General features: G+C 30.3%; 3 protein-coding genes across 3 annotated transcripts; 1 reads left to right on the forward strand and 2 right to left on the reverse strand.

Annotated features, from left to right (window-relative positions):
• Window positions 1–6,802: 6,802 nt before the first annotated feature.
• LOC117926929 (protein E6) lies at window positions 6,803–7,895 on the reverse strand. Its single transcript, XM_034846254.1, has one exon. The coding sequence runs from the start codon at window positions 7,856–7,858 to the stop codon at window positions 7,010–7,012; it is 849 nt and encodes a 282-aa protein (XP_034702145.1). The 5' UTR covers window positions 7,859–7,895; the 3' UTR covers window positions 6,803–7,009.
• Window positions 7,896–10,329: 2,434 nt separating this feature from the next.
• On the forward strand, window positions 10,330–12,124 carry LOC117927091 (probable caffeoyl-CoA O-methyltransferase At4g26220). Its single transcript, XM_034846496.1, has 5 exons — window positions 10,330–10,465; window positions 10,622–10,701; window positions 10,812–10,956; window positions 11,054–11,185; window positions 11,751–12,124. The coding sequence occupies exons 1-5, from the start codon at window positions 10,382–10,384 to the stop codon at window positions 12,039–12,041; spliced, it is 732 nt and encodes a 243-aa protein (XP_034702387.1). The 5' UTR covers window positions 10,330–10,381; the 3' UTR covers window positions 12,042–12,124.
• A 5,080-nt stretch (window positions 12,125–17,204) lies between these two features.
• Window positions 17,205–20,514, reverse strand: LOC117926151 (transcription activator GLK1). Its single transcript, XM_034845230.1, has 6 exons — window positions 19,745–20,514; window positions 19,337–19,477; window positions 18,364–18,717; window positions 18,218–18,274; window positions 17,954–18,079; window positions 17,205–17,665 (listed from the first exon to the last, which is right to left on the reverse strand). Exons 1-6 carry the CDS (start codon window positions 20,213–20,215, stop codon window positions 17,516–17,518), a joined length of 1,299 nt encoding a protein of 432 aa, XP_034701121.1. The 5' UTR covers window positions 20,216–20,514; the 3' UTR covers window positions 17,205–17,515.
• Window positions 20,515–21,917: the final 1,403 nt, after the last annotated feature.

Below are 21,917 nucleotides of genomic sequence, written 5' to 3' on the forward strand. Positions count from 1 at the left end.
TGCGCTTTATGCTGAGAGCCCAATTCTGAAATTACGGAAATAGCCGTCTTAGACCGAGGCCGGCCCAAGCGAGTGTGGTTCTGGGTTTAGGTCTGAGTTTGGGCTCTCGCACTCCACCCTTTTCTAATTTTGATAAGATATTTTTTATATTAGTTTTAAAACATGTGCAACGCACGTGAGGTAGCAAATTACAATTTTTTAATATTTTTATAAAATCTAATAAAAATATTTAAAACAAAAATAATTTACATTAATCAATTATAAAATTTTTCAAAGAGGATTGTTTAATATTTGAATATTAAAAAATGATATTTTAATTATAGTCTATCATTTTATCTATAAATATTTTTAGAACATAAAAAACCTTGGTCTTTTGTGCTTTCACAAAGGCCAAGACATATAATTATTTGAACATTAAAGAAAAACATAATATTAATATAATTATCCCACATTCATTGGGTAAAATAGAATGATCGGCTAAGAAAGTAAACTGAATTTAATCATTTAATAAAATAATTTACACAAGATTTCAAGAAAAAGATAAAAAAATGGGAAAAAAATGATGATAAAAATTGAAAAAAAAATGAAGATAATAATAAGTTTGAGTATCAAGCAACTGAGTTATATTTCGGATTTATTAAGATTTAAACCTGGTTTAACTCTTGAGAAACTATCAAAAAATTACATATACTCTACAAAAATATAAATTTATCTTATATTTGTAAAAAATATTTTTAAAATTTTAAAACTTAATGTGATAAAAAAAAAACATTACATTTTCATCTTTTCAATATCTTATATAAAAATGATTATTATTTTATAATTTTAAAAATGCAAAACAAAAACCTTACATTGTACACGTAGACTCTTTTTGGACTTAAATGAAATTAAATTAGCAAATTAAGGTTTTAAAAAAAAATACAAATTGGGACAATAGAAATAATAGAAAATTCAACTCTACCTCTTTCCCTCCTTATTTTATTCCATAAATTACAAAAAATATGTTAATACTTTCGTTTGTATCTCAATTTAATCCTTATACTTTCTATAAGCAATTTCATCTCTATATTATGATGAAATATTGAATAGAACCTTATATTAAAATTTTGATGAGAATATGATAGAAAAATTCATATAATAATCATTTATATGTTTATATGACCTTTTACATAATGTGTTGGATATGACAAAAGAAAAAGTTTAACAACTAAATTGACACATTAAAATTACAAGAGTGACTTCTGTAAATTTTCCAATTTTATTATTAAAAACAATTTTTATGTTTAAATTATTATTAAAAATGTAATTTTATATTTAAAAATTGTATTCTAAAAAAATGTGAAAATGATTATTTAGGAAAAAAAAAATTTACTAGAGGAATTCCTCTACATGTAAATTTGATCAAATTAAACTTTGATGTTTCAAAACCTAACCTATATATATTTGAAATAACAAAGGGTATTTATGTTTAAAATTGATTATTTTTCAAGTAAAAGCACGAGAGCGGTTAGTTTTACAAATTTGAGAATTATTTCATAAGTCGTCCTCATCCTAATTCCGTTCCATTTATTCAAAATAATTCTCATTCTCATCTCATTAAAAAAATTAAACAAGAAAGGACGGGATAAGATGGGTATGATAAATTTTCATTCCTACCCATTTAACTTTTTTTTTAATTTTTTTTTTTACCTTTTTTTAATTATATTCAAATAAATACATTTTATAAATAATTAAATTTTTATAATTTTTATAACTTGTTTTATTGAAATGTATTTTATTTTCTTTATTATTAAATTAATTAAATTAAATACAAAAATAAAAATTTTAAATTAGATTAATTTTATATATAATCGAGACAAAACAAGACAAGATATTACTCTAACCCGTCCTAGGTTTTAGAAAAATATTCCGACCGTTTTATTTAAATTTCTAATATATTCCATTAGGGACAGGACGGGACAAGAATTCAAAAAAACCGGTCATTGCCATCCCTACCTATGGCCCCTATACTCCCTGAGATGTTGAGAAATAAGATGAGCTATTGATATTTTACTTTGTAAAGGTGGCATGCCTCACACCTAAAATACGAAGTCTTGCTGGACTCTCCTTTAAGGCTTGATCCAATCACCATTATTAATGCCTCACACATTAATCAATTATAAATTTTTTCAAAGAGGATTGTTTAATATTTGAATATTAAAAAATAATATTTTAATTGTAGTCTATCATTCTATTTATAAATATTTTTAGAACCTAGAAAACCTTGATCCTTTGTGCTTTCACAAAGGCCAAGACATGTAATTATTTGAGCATTAAAAAAAACATAATATTAATATAATTACCCCACATTCATTGGGTAAAATAGAATGATCGGCTAAGAAAGTAAAAGATTTCAATAAAAAAGACAAAATAATCCGAAAAAAAAATTATGATAAAAATTGAAAAAAAAATGAAGATAATAATGAGTTTGAGTATTGAGCAATTGAGTTATATTTCGGATTCATTAAGATTTAAACCTAGTTTAGCTCTTGAGATACTATCAAAAAATAATAAAACCAATTAAAATTGTCAACCATTTTGTTCCCAAAATAATGAAGAAACCAAACAAAAACACTCGATAATAAGCAAATGATTAAATTTTTTGTTTATCTTATTTTCTAGCTATCCAAACAAACTCAAAAACATTACAAAAAAACCTCTAAAGGGTATTAGTTCTCCTCGTTTGAAGTCAAAATAGAGAGAGTCTGGGTTTGGACAATGAAGACCACCATTGCTTGATCCTTATAAGCGGATCTTTTATGCACAAAAAGAGATAGAAGGTTAATTAGAAGAAAGTAATGATCATTGTGATGGAATAATGAAAAGTTAACCAATAATAACCATTATAGAGGTTACAAAAACATATTTCACTTAAAAAGGTTGATTTGAAAATACATTTTTCATTCAAACAATATTTTATTAATATATTATAGATAATAGAAAAAAAATTACATAAAATTGTTCGTAATAGACTAATCCTTGAACACATTATAATTTTTGAAGAAATGTTTGACTTTTGGTTTCTATAAAAAGATAATTAAAATTTTTTAATGGGGTTTTTGTTGGAAGAAAAGTTTGAAAAATCAAGGCATAACAATGATCAAACAAGTGGAAAAATGAAAAAATAACGATGGAAAAGATACAAGGCTTATTTTATATAAAAGGAAATTAATAATTTTTATAGGGTTTTTGGGAAGAAGAGTTTGGCTTATTGGGGTAGTTTGGGTAATTAAATGATAAACTAAAACAAATATAAACAAATAAAAGTTTAACAAATAAAATTATGAATTAATTGCTTAAAATGATGAAATAATCTTTATATTTATGAATTTAACATATTTCATGTTTTTGTTTGAAGAATAACCTACTTTTGACATAAATGCACTTAACTATTTCAAGTATTTACATATAAGTTTTAAAATAAATGTTATTTTTACAAAAAAAATAAAATAAGGGTATTTTTGTCAAATATGATAAAAAATAATGAAAGGTGAAATTTACAGATTTGGGTTTTCAACTGCCTTTCTAATAAAATAACCCTAAAATTATATCGCTTTGAGTGATTTAACTATCCATTGTAACCCTAAGCATTTACTACTTGAAAAAACTTCTAATAAGTATTTTAATTTTGTTTAAGTTCTCTTTTTTTTTTCATTAATTTCACTTCTAATTTTTCTTGGAAAACCCAAATTTGTATACAAGAACAAGTTATTTCCATATAAACAACTTTCTCAATGTCATTTTCCGATAATAAAGACAAGATATGTAGCACACTATGACCTAAACGATTTTTTGTTATATATATAGCATATGTATATGCTTCTTTTATGTAGAAAGAGGTTTTATACCCTTTTTGCCTTAATTTTTAGATTTGTGAATTTTGAAACACTTTTCTTAAATAGAGCTCCAATTTTATTTTATTTTTTTAAGAAAAATTTACAAAAAAACAAATGGAGTTGATTTTTGAAAGTATGCATTATCTGTTTTAGAATCAATTATACAATGATACCTACTTATCATTGCGTTTATATAACTGACCATGATTTCATGACAACGCAACAAGACATGACTAAATTTTTTCTACCCATTATAGTCTTTATAAAATCCTACAGATATTTGAAGCAAAAAAAAAAAAAGGATTATCTTATTAGAGAAATAAATACCAAGTCAATATGAGAAAATGAGTTACTAAATGGTATATTGGTTTATGAACCATTAACAATTCTTGAAGATGGATATTTTATGAATGAGCTTGCAAATGACTTGAAGGATCTGTCAATGATGATATTGACTTTTGGGACAATCTATATGAAAAAACATTCAATAATAATGATAATGGGAGAGAATCCCAAATATGATAAAACCATTAAAAGATAAAGAAAATACTTACATAGTCACTAAAGGGATCGAGTTTGCATCAACACATACATCACAAATTTCTTTGTTATCCTTTCCACCTCTACACATACGATATCCCATATAATCCGTGTCATTATCAAATTAAGGATTTACTTATTATCAGCTATAAAGATTATTTATTATCCCTCAATCTCTGCACATATAATATCCTACATAATTCGTGTCACTTTCAAATTAAGGATTTACTTCTTATCAACCATAAAAAATTTTACTCATTTATGTAAATTTGTCATTTTCGTCCTCATCCTGGTGTAAATAAAATATAGTAAGACTATCAAAGAGTAGGCGATCCGACTAAATTATTTACTAACAAACCTTTGTATTTTCAATTATTTGAACAAATAATTGATCGATAAAAGTGAAAATTTCAATATCATTTTCAATTATTTTTTGCTTTCTTTTAAGAAACAATTTAATTAATTTATGCATTAAGGGCAACAAGGGTAAAAATTAAAGTTAGGACAGCCTTATTCACTTACGACCTATTTAATAAAATAATTGTTTTTCTACTAAAGATCCAAACTACTCATGAGCGTAACAAAACTATTGAGCTTTGACCGGCTTTATATTGGTTCAAAAGTCCAGTCTTTAAAAATTGGGCCTTATGAATTGGGCTTTGGCTTCGATAATACTTGGGAGAGATTGGGCTGGGCTCTGACCGGCTTTAGATGAAACGAAAGATGGGCTTTGACCCAAATTATCCCGGCCCAGGTCAGGTATTGGGCCAATGGCAAAACGATTTTCCGTAGGGTTTGCCAAGCATTCAGGGTTTTTTTGTTTTGTTCATTTTAAAATAATATTTTATAAAATATTTATAAAAATACTCCACTTTTAAAACCGTATTTTTTAAAAACGATATTACACATATATGTCTTTTATTCATAATTTATTGTTAATAGATATTATTTCTTTCATAATTTATTTATTTATCTTATTTCAAGTATTTATTTTTTTCAAAATGAGATTTTAGTATTAATATAATTTATAAATTTATATTGAAATCAAATTTTCAAAAATTGGATTTTGAGATGAATATAAAAGATTGCATTTTTGAAAATAAATTCATAACCAATGATTGAATATTAGAAATTATAGAAATACGACTAGTTGAATTGCATAGAAACACAAAATGAAAATATGGAACGATATGAAAATCAATTAAAACTTATAAAAATATTGAAAAAAATTCCAAGAAATAATAAATCATATAGTTATATAGATGTTAATATGTGACATTAATATTAATATATAGACTTTAAAAGTATATTTTATGCTCAACTATCCACATTACACCCATTTAAACTCGTCTTTATCGAAATTCATGAACTTGAACCTTAATGAAATCCATAGGCTTAAATTGTCCTGAAATTCACGGACTTGAGCATTTTTAAAATCCACCAATAACTTCTTAATGAATTTTTAAAATGACAGGAATCTTACTATTTATTTGTTTGAAAATAAATTCATAACCAATGATTGAATATTAGAAATTATAGTGATATGTCTAGTTGAATGGTATAGAGATGAAAATATGGAACGAAACTGAAATTAATCAAAACTCATAGAAATATTGAAAACAATTCCAGAAAATGATAAAACATATAATTATATAGATGTGATACCGACATTAATATCTAGACCTTAAAAATATATTTTATACTCAACCATCCATTTTATACTCCTTTATATATCAAATAAATGATGATGTATTTTTAATATTATTTTAAAAATATCAATAATTTTATTTGCAAGTTTATATTTATTTATTATTTAATTAATATGTCAAATATATGAACTTATTAAAAAATTATTATAATGATCTTATATTTTCAACAAGAAGTTACATAAAATTTAAATATAAGACAAATAAAGTTTTGAGCAAACGTATTAGGAAGGGCAAAGCAGCCCACATGGGTCCAGTCCCAACGCTCCACCCAGGCTTCCTCTTTAAATTTACGGAAATTTCCTCCTCCATTGTCGCATTGAGGGCCCCATGCTGGAAATTTCGACGGAATTGATGGAAATTTCACAGAAATTTCGTGGACAAATTATAGTTATGTCATAATTTTGCAAAAATCTCAGCAATTGGAGGCTTTAGAGCCATGAGGTTTACGGGCCCTTGTTCATGGCCCAATTAAATGGACCCAAGCCCAAAATATCCTGAAGGTGTGGTTCGTCATTGATTAAGGATCAATGAGACACTGCAAATCTTTTGGGATTTTCACCAGGTCTACCTTCCTCCTTGGGATCAAAGCAAAAGCTAAGCTAATCATCATACCACTTTAATAATAATAATAATAATTTTTTTAATTACTTTGCAAAAACCAAAAAAAGAAAAAAGAAAAATCAGAAAACCCATATGAGTTTCTGGACTCCAAATGCAGAACTTTGAGATTTATAGTCCTTTCTTCATTTGCAAGCCATAAAACATGTGCAAACAGAAATAAAAGCTATTGAAAACACACATATAAATCCACCATAATTTAGTCTTAAGACTCTGTCATTCTCCCTCTCCCTCTATCAACTTCTTTAATTAATCATGGACAAATGCTTATGGGACGTACTCCTCTTGACCTTGTTGGTACTCCTCCTGCTGCTTCTGATACTCCTCCATGGAGTTGAACTCATTGGAGTTCTCTGTGTTCGAATAATAAAATTCATTGGAAGTACTTCCTTTCTCCGTATTGTAGCCATCGACATAGTGATTCTCATTATTGAGGTCGTGATAGTATTTCCCATTTTCCAAAAACCTCGTATCACTCATCCCTTGTTTCTCTGTTGAGTACCCATTGTTGTAGCTGGAGCTTGTGGAGTAGCCATTGTTGTTGCTGGAGCTTGTGGAGTAACCATTGTTGTGGCTGGAGCTTGTGGAGTAGCCATTGTTTCTGTAGCTTGAGGAATAGCCATTTTTGTTTGAGTTGGTGGAGTATGTATCAGGTTTGTAGGAGTACTTACCATTCTCCAAAAACCTTGTGTCGCTCATCCCTTGTTGCTCAGTCGTGTGGCCATTGTTTTTGTAGTATTCAGTGGAGTATCTATTGTTGTTGTTGGAGTAGCTAGTTTCCGCCAACTCCTTGTAGCTCTCATCGGTTAGCTCCTCCGGTACAACTTCATTCTCACCGACAGTGGTGGGGGAGAATTCATTCGAACCACGGCCATAAAGGCCGTAGCCATCTAGGGTATCAGATTGGAACAGTTCAGATGCAGGTCCAGGTGCGGGTGCGGGTGTAGGGGTATATACTGGAGCTTCCTGATATTCAGAACTAGGCTCTTTAGCAGCTTCCGTAGGGCTGCTGTAGCGTGTGACCTTGCTGAAGAACTTGCTCTCTCTAGCTTGAATCTGGGGGGAGGAAAAGAGCACCAGAATGAAGAGAAAAGAGAGTACTGCAGAGGGAGCCATTGGAGGCAGAAAAAAAAGCTAGGAAGAAAACACTAGGGTTGAATTGTTTTGAGCGGGGGTAAGTGAGATTATATAGGGACCCTTTTTCTGAAAGTTTGCGGGCAATTATGCGTGGATTGAGGAGATGAGTGAGGTGTGGGGTATGGAAATAATGGCTTCTAGTGCACGCTGCATGTGCACTCTTTGAGAATGTCTCACTGCACACACCTAATCTTTAACTACAAAAACACAATGAGTCTTAGTCAAAAGATTGGCCTTTTCCTTTTTCCCGTCTCCGCCCTACCATCCTGCCATATGGAGGTGCCGGTGTAAAATTAAGGAGCAGGCCCTACCAAAAGATACTGCAGTTTGTGTCAGTTGCAAACCCTATCCCATTCCCATCCCATTCCAACTTTTTGGTCTTAGAATTAACCCTTCTCCTTCATCCAATCACATTTCATAAAATACATGAATAATTAGCATTTCAACTAAGTCTTTATGTTTTTGTCCCTACCCATGTGCAAAAGCAACCATTAGTATAGGGTGATAAATGACCACAAATATGGCCCTTGAACCGGGGGAGTTTGATTTAGCACTATCATGGGTCAAGCAGGAGGAAAGAGAGAGATCGGATTCTTCCAAGTATATATAGAAATGGAGTATACGCATGGTGGTATGATTCTAAAGTTGTATTTTTTTTTTCTGACCATTTCTCGCCTAACAAACAGAAGATGGGTAATTCTAAAGACAGTAAAGAATGATTCCTTGTTGGTTCCATAATTCATTTATGGAAATTGGAATCAGTCTACCCAGAGACCCCAAACTACTCATGTTTTTGATATCGTAAATGGAAGTTTTATTATAGCGTATGGGGTTTGAAACTTTGGTTTATAAGTGAGTTAATTTCAACCCTTGATTTCCTCTCAATCAATCTTGGAGGAATATTTGGGCATATGGCATGATTATCGGATTAAAGTTAGGTGGGGGGAAAAAGAAGTTAAAGAAAGAACGATGCAGTGCTTTCACATGTTTGACTTTAGATTGAAGAAAGAATGATGGGCTATAAAGTCAGCAGACACATTAGGTCCATGTTGTTTGGGTCAAGAGGTGGGCCAGGCATGTAGACTTGTATTGGATATTAAATGTGGATGGGCCCTTAACAATGACGAGCCCATAATATGGGCTTGACACTTTTTCTTTTTTCATATCATAGGGCTTCTATAGTGGGAAGAACTGTCATGCCTAATTGGGCCGGGCCAAGTCCCATTTGCGGTTGAAATTGAAATAGTAGGTGCTTACTTTTCTAGGATATTGTTTCCTAAGTACTCGGAAGACATTTAAACACGTGTACCATGCAACGGTACGCAACGTGAAAGCTAGAGATACAAAGGACGTCTAGAAATGTTAGATGTGTTTGAAAGATTGAGACTTCTATCCTCAACAGATAGTTTACAATGTTTTGAAAGCTCTCGAGTGCTTTCGATACACACAAGCCGAGTTTAATCCAATTTGACACTTTTAAATTTTTTTATATTTTTTTTTACTGAATTCACATTTTCAAAAGATGAATACGCTTTTTTATATTGAATTCGTCTTTTTAAAAAATGATTTCATTTTTTGTGCTGAATTCGTTTTTTGAAAAGATGAGTTCTATTTTTACCTTAAAACATTTTATACTGAACTCGTCTTTTTAAAAGATAAGTTCACCTTTTTTATATTGAACTTATCTTTTGAAAAAACAAGTTCCACTTAAAATTCAAAAGTACTGTAATTTTATAATAATTTTTTATGTTACATTTTTTAAAAAGATACACTACTCTTATCGAAAACCTTATAAATACATAATATAGTCACAATTTGATTTAGTTTAGATTAGACTCAAATACCCATACTTTAGTTCCAATTCAATTCAAACTGAGTTCAATTTAAAAAATTTTAACTCAAATCCAACTCAACTAATTGTTGAAATCCGTTTAGATGTCTCATCAATTCAAGTTAAGTTTGATGAACTCACTTTGCACCGTTAATAAATAACTTGAAACAATACGTTAGACTCCATTCACTTGCTGAAGGGTAACATAAGCTAGAATAGAATTAACTCCAAGCCTCTTGCTTTGCTTTTGTTTTTACTTTTTAATGTATTGTCATTGTAACTTAGAGAAAAAGGAGAAGTGAATTGGAATCATATTCAATCACTTATCTTTTTTGGGGCAAGAGAATTTATTCTATTTGTTTGTTCTTCTTCAACCCCACAAAATACTAATATAATGATCTTTGTTCCCAAAGAATATGATTCTAATTTGTGTGGTGCTCAATTAGAGAAAATATTCATTAAATTTCTCCAATTTTTTTTGAGTTTTATAATCGTAAGAGGATTAGAATGCCCTCAACCTCTAAAATCTTTTCTTAGAAATATAAGGGCATTTTGGTGATATCAAAGTGAATGTACCCTTCTTATATAAAGGATCGAACAAGATTTTAGAATTGCATTTTCTCGGTAAACAATTAGAGAAAAAGGGCTATTATTTTAAAGCTTTGAAAGAAATGGAGGAAGCTACCAATGGGGAATCAAATGAAGAGTTTCGGAAAATTAAGAAAGGGTTGTTGCAAAGTGACGAGTTACTTCAGGTCTTACTTCTTATATGTTTTTGATATTTTTTTTTTTCGTTCTTCAAGGGAAAACACTTAGATAATTAGAGTTATGATTAGCATTAAGATTCATATGATATGTACCGTTGTTAATTAATTATTAATACTCGTTCTTCATATGAATTCATTTGATAGTATATTTTGGAGACTAGTGTGTATCCAAGGGAGCCACAACCTCTCAAAGAAATAAGGGATGCAAGTGCACACCATCAAAAGTAATCAAAATATCAATTTCTTTACTTGTAGTCTCTCCTTATATTTTCTTTTACTTGTAATTTGTTTTGAGTATTCAATAATTAATATATATATATATTTTGCTCTCTAGGAAGATGATGCTGACAACACCTGATGCTGGACAATTAATGGTCTTGCTCTTAAAGCTTATTAATGCAAAGAAGACAATTGAGATTGGAGTATTCACTGGATACTCTCTTCTTCTTACTGCTATTTCAATACCTGATGATGGCAAAGTCTCTCTCTCTCTCTCTCTCTCTCTCTCTCTCCCTCCCTCTCTTGGTCTCAAGTGTATATATTTGTATTTGATTATTAAGTTATTTTGTCTTGCAGATAATAGCCATTGATATAGATCGAGAGGCATTTGAACTAGGGTTTCCCATTATCGAAAAGGCTGGTGTGCAACATAAAATTGACTTTATCGAGGCTCCTGGTCTTGAAGTGCTTGATAGACTCCTAGAAGATGTAAAATCACTCTCTGTTTTCTCATACAAACATCTGCATGCATGCCAACAAATGGTATAACAATTTTGATTCTTAAAGTCTTTTTAGAGGCAACTAGGATAAAGAATAATTTTTAAGTTTTAAATCAACCACCTATTCTTACTAAAAGCGTGTTTAAAAGTGATTGTATAAAACGTTTATGACATTTCCAACACTTAAATGATAATTTTTTTTTTAAATATTAAAAATATTAAAAACACTTTTTAGAATTACTATCAAACAGACTCTTAGAATCTGTTTGGTAGTGATTTTAGTAAACATTTTTAATATTTTTAACATTTAATTTTTTTTTATCTTTTAAGCATTGAAATAACTAAAACCGTTTTTTTAAAATTAGTACCAAATAAGTTCTAAATCATTTAAATTTTATTCATAATATATCATTTAATGGTCCTTAGATTTCCATCATGAAGTCATGCATGCATGATCATCAATAAAAGTTATTTTTTCTTGAAGAGATTTAAATACAAGCAATTTTCATGGGAGGTCAAGTTACAATTTTCTAGTGCTTTCATGTTCATTTCAGCCCAACAATGAAGACTCGTTCGATTATGTTTTTGTGGATGCGGACAAGGATAACTATATAAATTACCACGAGAAGTTGATGAAGTTGGTGAAGATTGGTGGATTAATTTTATATGATAATACACTTTGGTTCGGAACAGTAGCCTTACCAAACTGTTTGGTTCCTGAGAAAATGAAGTATGATAGAGATCATATTATCAAGTTTAACAAGGCCTTGTCAGATGATTCCCGAATACAAATATCACAAGTCCCGGTCGGTGATGGACTCACAATATGTCGTCGCCTTTACTAGAACTCATGATTTGTTATGATGTTTATGGTAGAAACACATCTTTGAATAAAGGGGAGAAAGCACTTATCTAGTAGTATTCTCAATGTCTTGTTTGACTATATGAGATAGGAGGATAAAGTCATTGCATATTGCTCTAGATTGATTTGGGCCGATCCATGGCTGGGCCGGATGTGGAAATTTTGTGAAGAGCCTAGGGTCAAACTCTCAATTAGGTTTGTAACCTTTAGGCCCAAAACCTAGAATAATCCCATCATTCATTGGGCTTGGTGATGGGCCCACCAAGCCCAATTCCAATTTGTACCAAATATATCTGGATATTTCGGTCATCTTGCTAACGGTTTTTAAAAATAGTTATGAAAAACGGTTTTTAAAAATTGTTTTTTAATGTTTTGTAAAAGAAAAACTTTAAAAAATTAAAATATTTTTAACCTACTTTTAATATTTTTAAATATATTTTAAAATTAATTTTTATATATAATGTCTTATTTTTAATCATTCTATATGCTTGTATAATTATTTTTTAAAATAATTAAAAAAATAAAAATAATATAAAACTATTAAAGATGTTATCTAAAAATAATATGTTTTTTGTTATTAAAAATAAAACATAAAAAATAATTTTTTATATTGTTTTAAAAAATATAAAACTGTTATTGAAAACAATTATCAAATGTATCTTTACTTTTTTTTTTAAATAATTTAATTGCTAATTTAAAATAGCTTTTCTCATTTTTATAATAAAAATTTGTTGTGTGATTGTTTTAATGCTTGAGATAAAATATTTCTATTAAATTTAAAAGTAATTTTGACACTCTAAAAATATTAATTTAATAAAAATTCAAAATACATCCTTTAAAATTTATGTTTTATTTTCAAATAATATTTATATTATTTTCTTAGTTCCACCGATATATAACATAAATAAAACGATGTTTTATTTTCAAAACTAAAAATAATTATACTGTATTGGGTATATTAAAAAATTAGAAAATTTAATTAAAAAAGTAATATATTTATTTTTAATATTATTTCAATTTTCTATTTTTAGGTATGACTGTAGCAGAGACGATCATCGTCCTTTTCTTTTTTAAAAAAGAAAACCTAAAGTCAATATCGGCGTAGATATATTTTTATTTTTATTTTATTTATTTATTTTTTTTTTGTGGTTGATGGGTTAGTTGGTGGTCTAGCTGGATTGACTGTCGATTTCAAAATGGGCTGCTGCGGTCACGTTACGATGACCAGTGGGCCTCCACGTCATCTTCGATGCCTTCCACCTTGGCTTTTGCGCTGTTCCCACTTCCATTGGACCCCACATGTACGGCCATCTTGTGGCTATCGAAATTTCTTTTCAAAATTGAAAATTTTCTCGTGATTCGTGATCTTCTATTAATTGACTTCGGCCCCACACCCCAATCACCTTTTTTCTCCTGTGCCATCTGATTGACACGTGTTGTGTCACGTGGTCCACGCATGGCTGCCAGGATTCGTTGCAGCTGAATTTTGTCTCCTTCATAGGGGGCCTCTAACTTTTTTTTTTTTTTTTAATAATAAAAACTAAAAAATAATTTGATTTCTTTTGCATGTTCTCTCTCTCTACTTTTTTTTTTTTTTTTTCATAAAAACTAAAAGAAAAGTTTGATTTCTTTTGCATGTTGATTTGTATATTTATAGGTTTTTCATTAAAAATGTCAGTTTTTGCATTTTATCAAAATATGAAATACTCTCATAACAACTTTTTAAAATTATTCATAATTAGAGGTAGTGCTAATAGTAATGGAGTTTGATATGGTTTGAGAATATGACACGAACTTAACCCAGTATACTTTTCATGAGTTTGATTTAAGTATAAATGAGTTTGTATTTAATAAATAGGTAATTTTTATGTCAACGTAATACAAATTTAAGAACTCATTTAATAATTTTATTATTTACTTAATTATATTTTTAAACTATTTAATCTATTTGACTAATTTCAAATTTGTTTTTAAGTAAATAAGTTAATTAAGATATAAATATATTTGGATGGGATATTAATTATATAGATATATTTAAAATCTAACTCAACCTAATTATTAAATATGATGATTAATTTAGTTATTAAATGAATTAAATAAGTTACACCAAGTGTTATCTGTTTAATAATTATGTAGTATTTGGATTTATGTTTTTGACATGATTATTATTTGTGTCAGGTTTAGGTTGAACTATGTAATAGAACACGTAGGCTTTAACATGACATAAACACGATTCACCAACATGAATTGCCACTCGATAATGCAACACATCATGTTTTAATATTTTTCCTTAAATATACTTAAGTTATAAACACTTTGTTTTATAATTGTTTTTTAAAGCAGTCTTTTATTATCTAGAAAAAAAAAGACATTTAATAATCAAAAATTATTTTTTGTTCTTAAAAATAGAAAATATAGTATTTTCAGATAATATATTTTAATTGTTTTGTATTATTTTTATTTATTTTTTAAAGATTGTTTTAAAAATAATTATACAAATATGTAAAATGATTAAAAATAAAATACTAAAAAACATATTTAAAAATATTTTAAAAACATTTTAGGTTTTTAAACAAACTTTTTTTTTTTTTAAATATTGGTCTAAAAGCTGTTTTCCCTGATTATTTTGGAAAACAATTACCAAACAGACCTAAGATTGCTCCATATTTGATAAATGAGTAAGACATGGTTTGAAATGCCTTTTTGTTTTTGGTTTTAATCAATAAATAAAATTGGAATTAAAAGTTACAAATTTTAAGAGATAATATCTGTATTATAAAGTTTTATTAAATATAGAAGATTTATATACATATATAAATTAAATAGAGAGACTATAAGAACCAAGGTTTTTTAACTTTCAAATTAAACTTTTTCCTAAGCCAAAAGTTTTCTTTTAACAAAACTAATTAAATCGATTTAAAAACTTTTATTCAACTTTTTAGTTTTTTAAAAGTCAATCCAACATGGTGAAGGGTTGACATATATAACTTTTATTATATATATATAAATAAAATGTATGATACATGAATGAGCCATTGAAATGACACGAGATAAGATGAAATCAATTGATGTTTATTTAATTAACTCATTCCCGATTTTAAGAACAACATTATTGCAATATCCAAACATAATCGACTCATATGAAATAAAAAATAATATCTTATATACATCTATAAATAAAATGTTTGATATGTGAATATCTGCAACCATTGAAATGACACGAGATAAAGTGAAAATTAATTGGTGTTCATTTAATTGACTCATTCTCGGGTTTAAGAGCGGTATTATTGCAATATCTAAACATAATCTACCCATATGAAATAAAAAATAATATCTTATATATAAATGAATTAGGGGATGCGGGGTCGGTATTGTTGTGGATAGGACGACACATGGGCAACTTGTTTAGAGTCCCTCTCACATTACAAATCTCATAAAGATGATAGGCATATAGCAAGAAGTCACCAGTTTAAGCAAACAGTGATAAGTTTTGAAAATGATCCAGACAATATTGGAGGAGAGGGACCAACATGTTCATAATTACTATGAATGGATGAGGGACCAACACTTAGACAAATGCCAACGATATGCCGGAAATCCTAGTCACGAGTTCCTACCTAAGCTTATCGAATAAATAATTGCCAACTTGAATAACATCGAAAAACATGTAAGACATGTTTGCCATCAAATGAGCTGTGCCTGTGCATGCATCCACATGAGTTTACCCATCAATAAGGTAATTATTATTATTTTTTTAAATTTAAGTAGATTTGAAATGTTTTATTACCATAATTAAGCTTTATTTTCAAATTTTTAATTATGTAAATATTTTTGTGTGGATTTTTGGGTTGTTTCTGGAAAAATATTAAGGAAAGTAATTTTTCTTTCATATTTGGTTATATTTTTAAAAATACAAAAGAAATAAACTATAATTAAAATTAGTTAAAAACTAATACATTTTCAAATTATTTTTATTTATATCAAAATAATTAAAATAAGTAGAATTAGTTTGAAATAGTATATAAAATAATTTATTACACTTTAAATTTAAATTTTTTATTTTTTATTTATTTAATTTTATTTTTCATAGTTTTCCTCAAAATTTTTGGGAACCAAGTATAATCTTTTAAAGAAATGTTTGATACACAAGAATAGGGAATGAAAATCAATATTTTATTTCCATTATTATTTTTTGGTGAATGAAAATGAATTTGGTGATTCAATTTCTAGTATTTGGATGAACCTAAAAATTTAAGATTGAAATGATTATTTGTTTCCATTTTAATGTTTGATATTAACAGGAATGAGAATGAAAAATAAATAAATGGACAATAATACCCTTATGCATAGTTTAAAACATTTTTTTTTATTTTCATTTTAAAAGTTTTTTTTTGTTATTAAATAATAAGACTAAAAAAAGTAGTCTTATTATGAAATAAAGAGGCATCAGGGTTTGATGAATGAAATCCAATGGTAAAATAACAATTTTAGATTATTTCATATTTTCTTATGCGATGAATGAATCAGAATACCACTTATTTGCGATGAATAGAAATCCTACTTATAAGTGTAATTTGGTTTCTATCATAATCATTTTTTATCTTATTCTTACCTTCATAAAATTTATCCAAACATGGAATGAGGAAGAGAACAAATAAGATGTCTATTATCACTCTTCATTTCTATGTACCAAACAACCCTTTAAGATTTTAGCTTAAGGTGGTTTTATGTACATTATTGGTTTATTAATGTTATTAAGCACTTGTATTCAATCTAGTAATTTTTAGGCTTTCAAGACTTTCAACCTCATTAGCCATTTACATCCCATATTTAATGAGGGAGTATGCATCATTGTCTCTTTATGGTGTAACCATTTAAGCATGCATGTAAAGTGTCCAAGTAAAACCAAAAAATGGAAAAATGGATCCAAGCCAACAAAAACCGATCATATCTATTTCGATTTTCTTGTCTTGCAGTAAATCAATATATGATGAGTTTGTTTATTTATGTCTTTTAATGGAATTTATATTTTCTTTATTATCTAATTTTATGCAAAAAGATTTATCCTTCATTGGCTTCATGATCTATGGAAATCAGATTGAGTGTAACAAGATTTTGTCCTGGTATCAGGCCAAAGAAAGAAGCATTGTCCTCAGAATTTTTGCTCATATTTGTAGAAACCATTACAAAAATTATTGGTTTTGATATTTATCCAAGGATCACCCATGGCCAAGCTACAAATGAAAGCTGCTCTCAGGCTCATGGATGTAGGCAAGAAGTACTAGTACTTGGGTTTGGGTAAGAACAACAAAAAAAAGGGCCAGAAAAAAAAGAAAAAGATCGAAGAAGAAAGGTTTTCTCAGATTAGATGTGTACATCTAAGTGCAGGAATGTCGTCGAATTTTGGGTTTTTGTCTTCGTCTTGGAGATGCCATTAATCAATTGCATGAAATTTTTTCAAGCACAAGTAGGTGGTATTTTGGGAACGCCTTGACGTTGCAGTTCCACCATCACACCATCAAGAGAAGGAGGTTTTAGGCCAAGGGGAAGTGGCTGCCATGGCTTTGATAAAGCATCTCCAATGGCTGCATCTATAGTCTCTTTGGACTGCAATATATACCAAAAAAAAGAGATTAATATCTCTATTCACAAGCATGCTGGCCCTTTAAGATGGAGAGAGAGCCATGCAATCTCCATTAATGGAGGATATATAGTTTCAATTTATGCTGTATAATCCATATTTGCATGCTCTTTTATAAGAGGATTTGATCTTTTGAGAGCTCAAACTTTTACTAACAAGGCTTAAGGCAATAGACCACGGAATGGTCACGAATTTTAGTGTGATACTTTAGCTAGACAATGAGTAAAGATGAGAAATAAAGAGAGGGTGCTCACGGGATGAAAATCGAAGAGAGGAAAGGGGCCCGAATGTCGAGCCGGGACGCCAATGCCTGGATGATGATGATCTACTTTGTACATGGGATGGGGTGGGATGCCTGTGACAGGTGGAGTTGCAAACCTCTGCATGAATGAATTTCGATAAAGTGAGCGGAAACCAAAACCTTCTATATAAACATATAGCTACAGAGATTCTGATTATCCAAAACCTGAAAATACATCCTATAGAAAAGACCAAAATAGTAAGGACGGAATGGTTACCGGCGCTGCCAGAGGTTGTGGAAAGCAAGGTGTCCCTTGGGTTAGTCCATTTGGAACCTATGCCAAAAGGAAAATGCCAATTTAGACTACAGTTTATTGAGTGAGTGAGAGAGAGAAAGAGAGAGAGAGAGAGAGAGAGAGCTTACGCGTTGGTGGTGAGGATGCCAATAAGGGTCTGGTGAAGGTGAAGGAGGTGTAGCAGATGGTGGCCATGTAGGTGGTGGTGGCTGCGGTGGAGATGGTGAATGGGGGAGATGTTTAGGCCACATATGCATTGCTGACTGGTCAACTGTGGGATGACCCCAAACATGTAAAGGTCTGAAGGGGTGGTGGTGCACTGGTGTTATATGAGGGAAGCCCATGGTAGGTGGAATCCAACCTCCCATCTCTCTCTTGTGTCCTCCTCCTCCGGCTGCTACTCCATACATTTGCCGTTTCTGGCTCCAGCTCGCCGCCTCAGCTTCCCGAGCCAGCAAATGCTTCCTATGGGACCGATATTTCTGCACACATCCACAAATTCTCCATCTTCAAAACTCCAATCCTTCTATGATTTTCTTCATCTTTCTTTCTTTCTAATTTACTTCAACTCAGATTCTTCCTTTTTGTTCATGAGAAAAACAAAAGAAACGGAATGGCCTTTGACTAAACTCAAGTGTTGAACTGAAGGGTTGATTGAAGGTTAGGTTAAGTCCCAATGAAGACAGAAAAAAACTTGGAAGCCTAACGATTTTTGGTTGTCTTGATGTGTATGAATTTCAAATTTAGTACTCTAACTCTAATCCAATAGGTTACTTCTATGCATGTTAATCATCTACATTAAGATTCAAAATGTTCTTTCCCTATTTTCCTCCTTTGCCTTCAACCCCACTCCAAACCCATAACTTAATGCTAACAAACTTTTCCATGAATTTGAAAGAAATTAAACCATCATCTCTCTCAAGCCCTAGTGGGTTCTTTCGTGTTTCAGGCAACCCTTTTCTCTCAACAACCCAAGAAATCATACATAAAATTGAAAAGAAAGATCTACTGGCAACAAAAATTCTACAGAAACCAGACAAATCCATGACTTCGTACAGAATAACAGGAATAGTAGAATTAGGAAGAGATGTGATTTCATACTTGAAGGTGGCTAGCAATGTTGTGGCGAGTGAGACAATCGATTCCCATAATCTCTAAAATCCTTGAAGGCACTGCTTTATCCACACCTAGCTGCTCCACTGCCTGCACAAACCTCCTATGCAGCTCTGGGGTCCAATCCACCTACACACAGTTCAAAAAATTCTCTCCTTCAAAATCAGGACAAAGAAATAAATAACACAACAGAAAAGTTCAGAGACTCTTTCTCTCCCTCCCATTCATCAGAAAATTTTCTCTCAGTGCCAGTTTCAGAGATTATTCAGAAACACCCATAATTTTCGTGATCCATTTACGCCCCACGAAGTGTGTGAAAACTGAGAAGTTCATAAATATGAGAGAGATGGGCTTGAAAGCTTGGCTGAGATTAAGTTGAACCCTATTTCTAATTACCTTCACTTTTCTCTTCCCTTGAGGATTCTTTGATTGTGCTGATGATTTTCGGCCTTTTTCAACTTCTTTCGGAGATGCGTTTGTTGCAACAGATTCACTTCTCTTGCTCACAATCTCTTCTCCTCGACTCGAGCTCGACCCGTACCCCAACCCAGAACCCGACCCCGTACCTGAAACTTTGTCTTCCTCCTCTTTCTTTGGATTATCCTCTACCTTTTTCTCGGTTACCGATGTGTTCACGTCGGATTCTTCTCCGGCGCTAACGGAAAATTCAGCGAGAATTTCTGGGTCCATCTCCAAGTCCGGCAATATCTCTCCGTCGTGTATGCCGATGAAAAGATCGTCGAAATCAATACATTCGAGCAAGTTCCCTTCAGAGAAGTCCGGGAAGTCATCGGCTCCGATCGAGAAACTCTCCATCTCTCCCTCTCTCTCATCGTTGGTGCTCCTCAAAGGCGACACAGCAAGCATTACAAATCCCCGAAGTGGGAAAAAAAAAATCAAAAATCGAACTTGCCCACTACGCAGACAAACTCTCGCAGTGCAATCACGTACTACTGCATGCAACCCACCACCAAAATATGACTGAAAGAGTACGGGAAAAGGGGATTTTTCCGGCGAAATTGAGTGAGGACTGGAGGGAGAGACAGTCAATGTTTTTGTGTTAATGGGTTTGTTTGGGTTTAGTCCTTTTTTTTGGCCACAGTGTGAAGTGGAGTGTGGAGAGAGATTGGATCTCCACCACAACTTGTGTAGAGATCTCTGAGATTTGTTTTTATTCATTTTGTTTGAGCTTGGTATATATCATTTGTGAGTCTGTGACTCAACATTTTGGGTTTGTGGATGGTCTTTTTTTGAGGGTTTCAGAAAATCTGAAAAGTGCTCGTGACCTTTATTTAATCTCCCCCTCGAGTTTTTTTTCATATATAGAAGAAAGTAAGTGACCCAAAAGGAGGTGTCAGACCACATTGGATCTCTGATATCTCCTCTCCTCTGCAAAGCAAATATATAGAAAATATCATGTGGTGGTTGTATTTTGCCTAATAATATAACATAGATACTCTTGCTACAAGAGTATTTTTAGAACATACTTTCGATATAAAACTTCCAAAAATCAATTATAATATTTTCTAGATAAATATTTGATTGACGATTGTTTCAAAAATATTTTTGAATGAAAATTTTCGATTAAAAACGATTCAAATATAAATACTTTCAAACCTATTAATAAACTCAAATGGTCATTTAGCTTAGGATCACAAGGTAAAAGCACTTGTTCCTACTATCTCATCAAAAGTATCAAATTTAAAACATTTGTAAACACTATTATGTGGGGCGGATAATTCCTCAAAATTTAATGAAAAAATTTATTATAGTATCATGTGTTCAAAAGGCAAAGGCCATTTTTCAATACTTTTTGAGATTCTCCGAGGATAGATAATGGTATAAGAAATTGGATTTGCAATAAGTTTTCTTTTCATTCCTCTATCACTTTTTTGCACTATTACGAAGATAACTAAGTAAAATATATTAGTCAAGTTATAACATTGTAACAAACGAGACTGTTAAGTTTGGTGTAAATGATGAGTATTCTGATGCAGTTTAGTAGTTAGTTTTGAGACTGTTATGAGGTTGGGGTTCCTTTTTTGCCTAAATGCTATGTTTACTTCTTGAAAAGTAAAAAAAAAAAAAAAATTCAAGAAAAATGATTTTTTTTTACTGTTGGATTCACAATAAAAAAATATAAAAGAAAAGAAAATAAAATTAATTATTTTTCAAAAATTTATATATTTTTAAATTATTTAATTTTTATATAATAGAAGAAAATACATAAAATGAGTTCAAAGAAATATATAAAAATAATTTATTAAGGTTAAACTTTTTTTTTTTCTTCACTTTTTCTGTCTTTCGATTTTTTCATTTTATTTTCTTCTCTCACATTTTACTTTAAATCTTTCGAAACCAAACATAGATTTTATAACTTTGAAAAGAATCAAAATAGTTTTTCCATATTCCAAACAATAGGACTTGGAGTTTTGACTTACATGCCTTTTTTTTTTTTTTTTTTACTTCAAATTTAGGGTTACAAATGGTGTGGAAAGGCAAAAAAGTAAAACAAAACCCGATAAGCTTGGTGTCAAAAAGTAAAGTTTAGCAGACCTTGCGATAGATG

Source organism: Vitis riparia, chromosome 12 (assembly GCF_004353265.1).
Source record: "Vitis riparia cultivar Riparia Gloire de Montpellier isolate 1030 chromosome 12, EGFV_Vit.rip_1.0, whole genome shotgun sequence".
Lineage (NCBI taxonomy): Eukaryota > Viridiplantae > Streptophyta > Magnoliopsida > Vitales > Vitaceae > Vitis > Vitis riparia.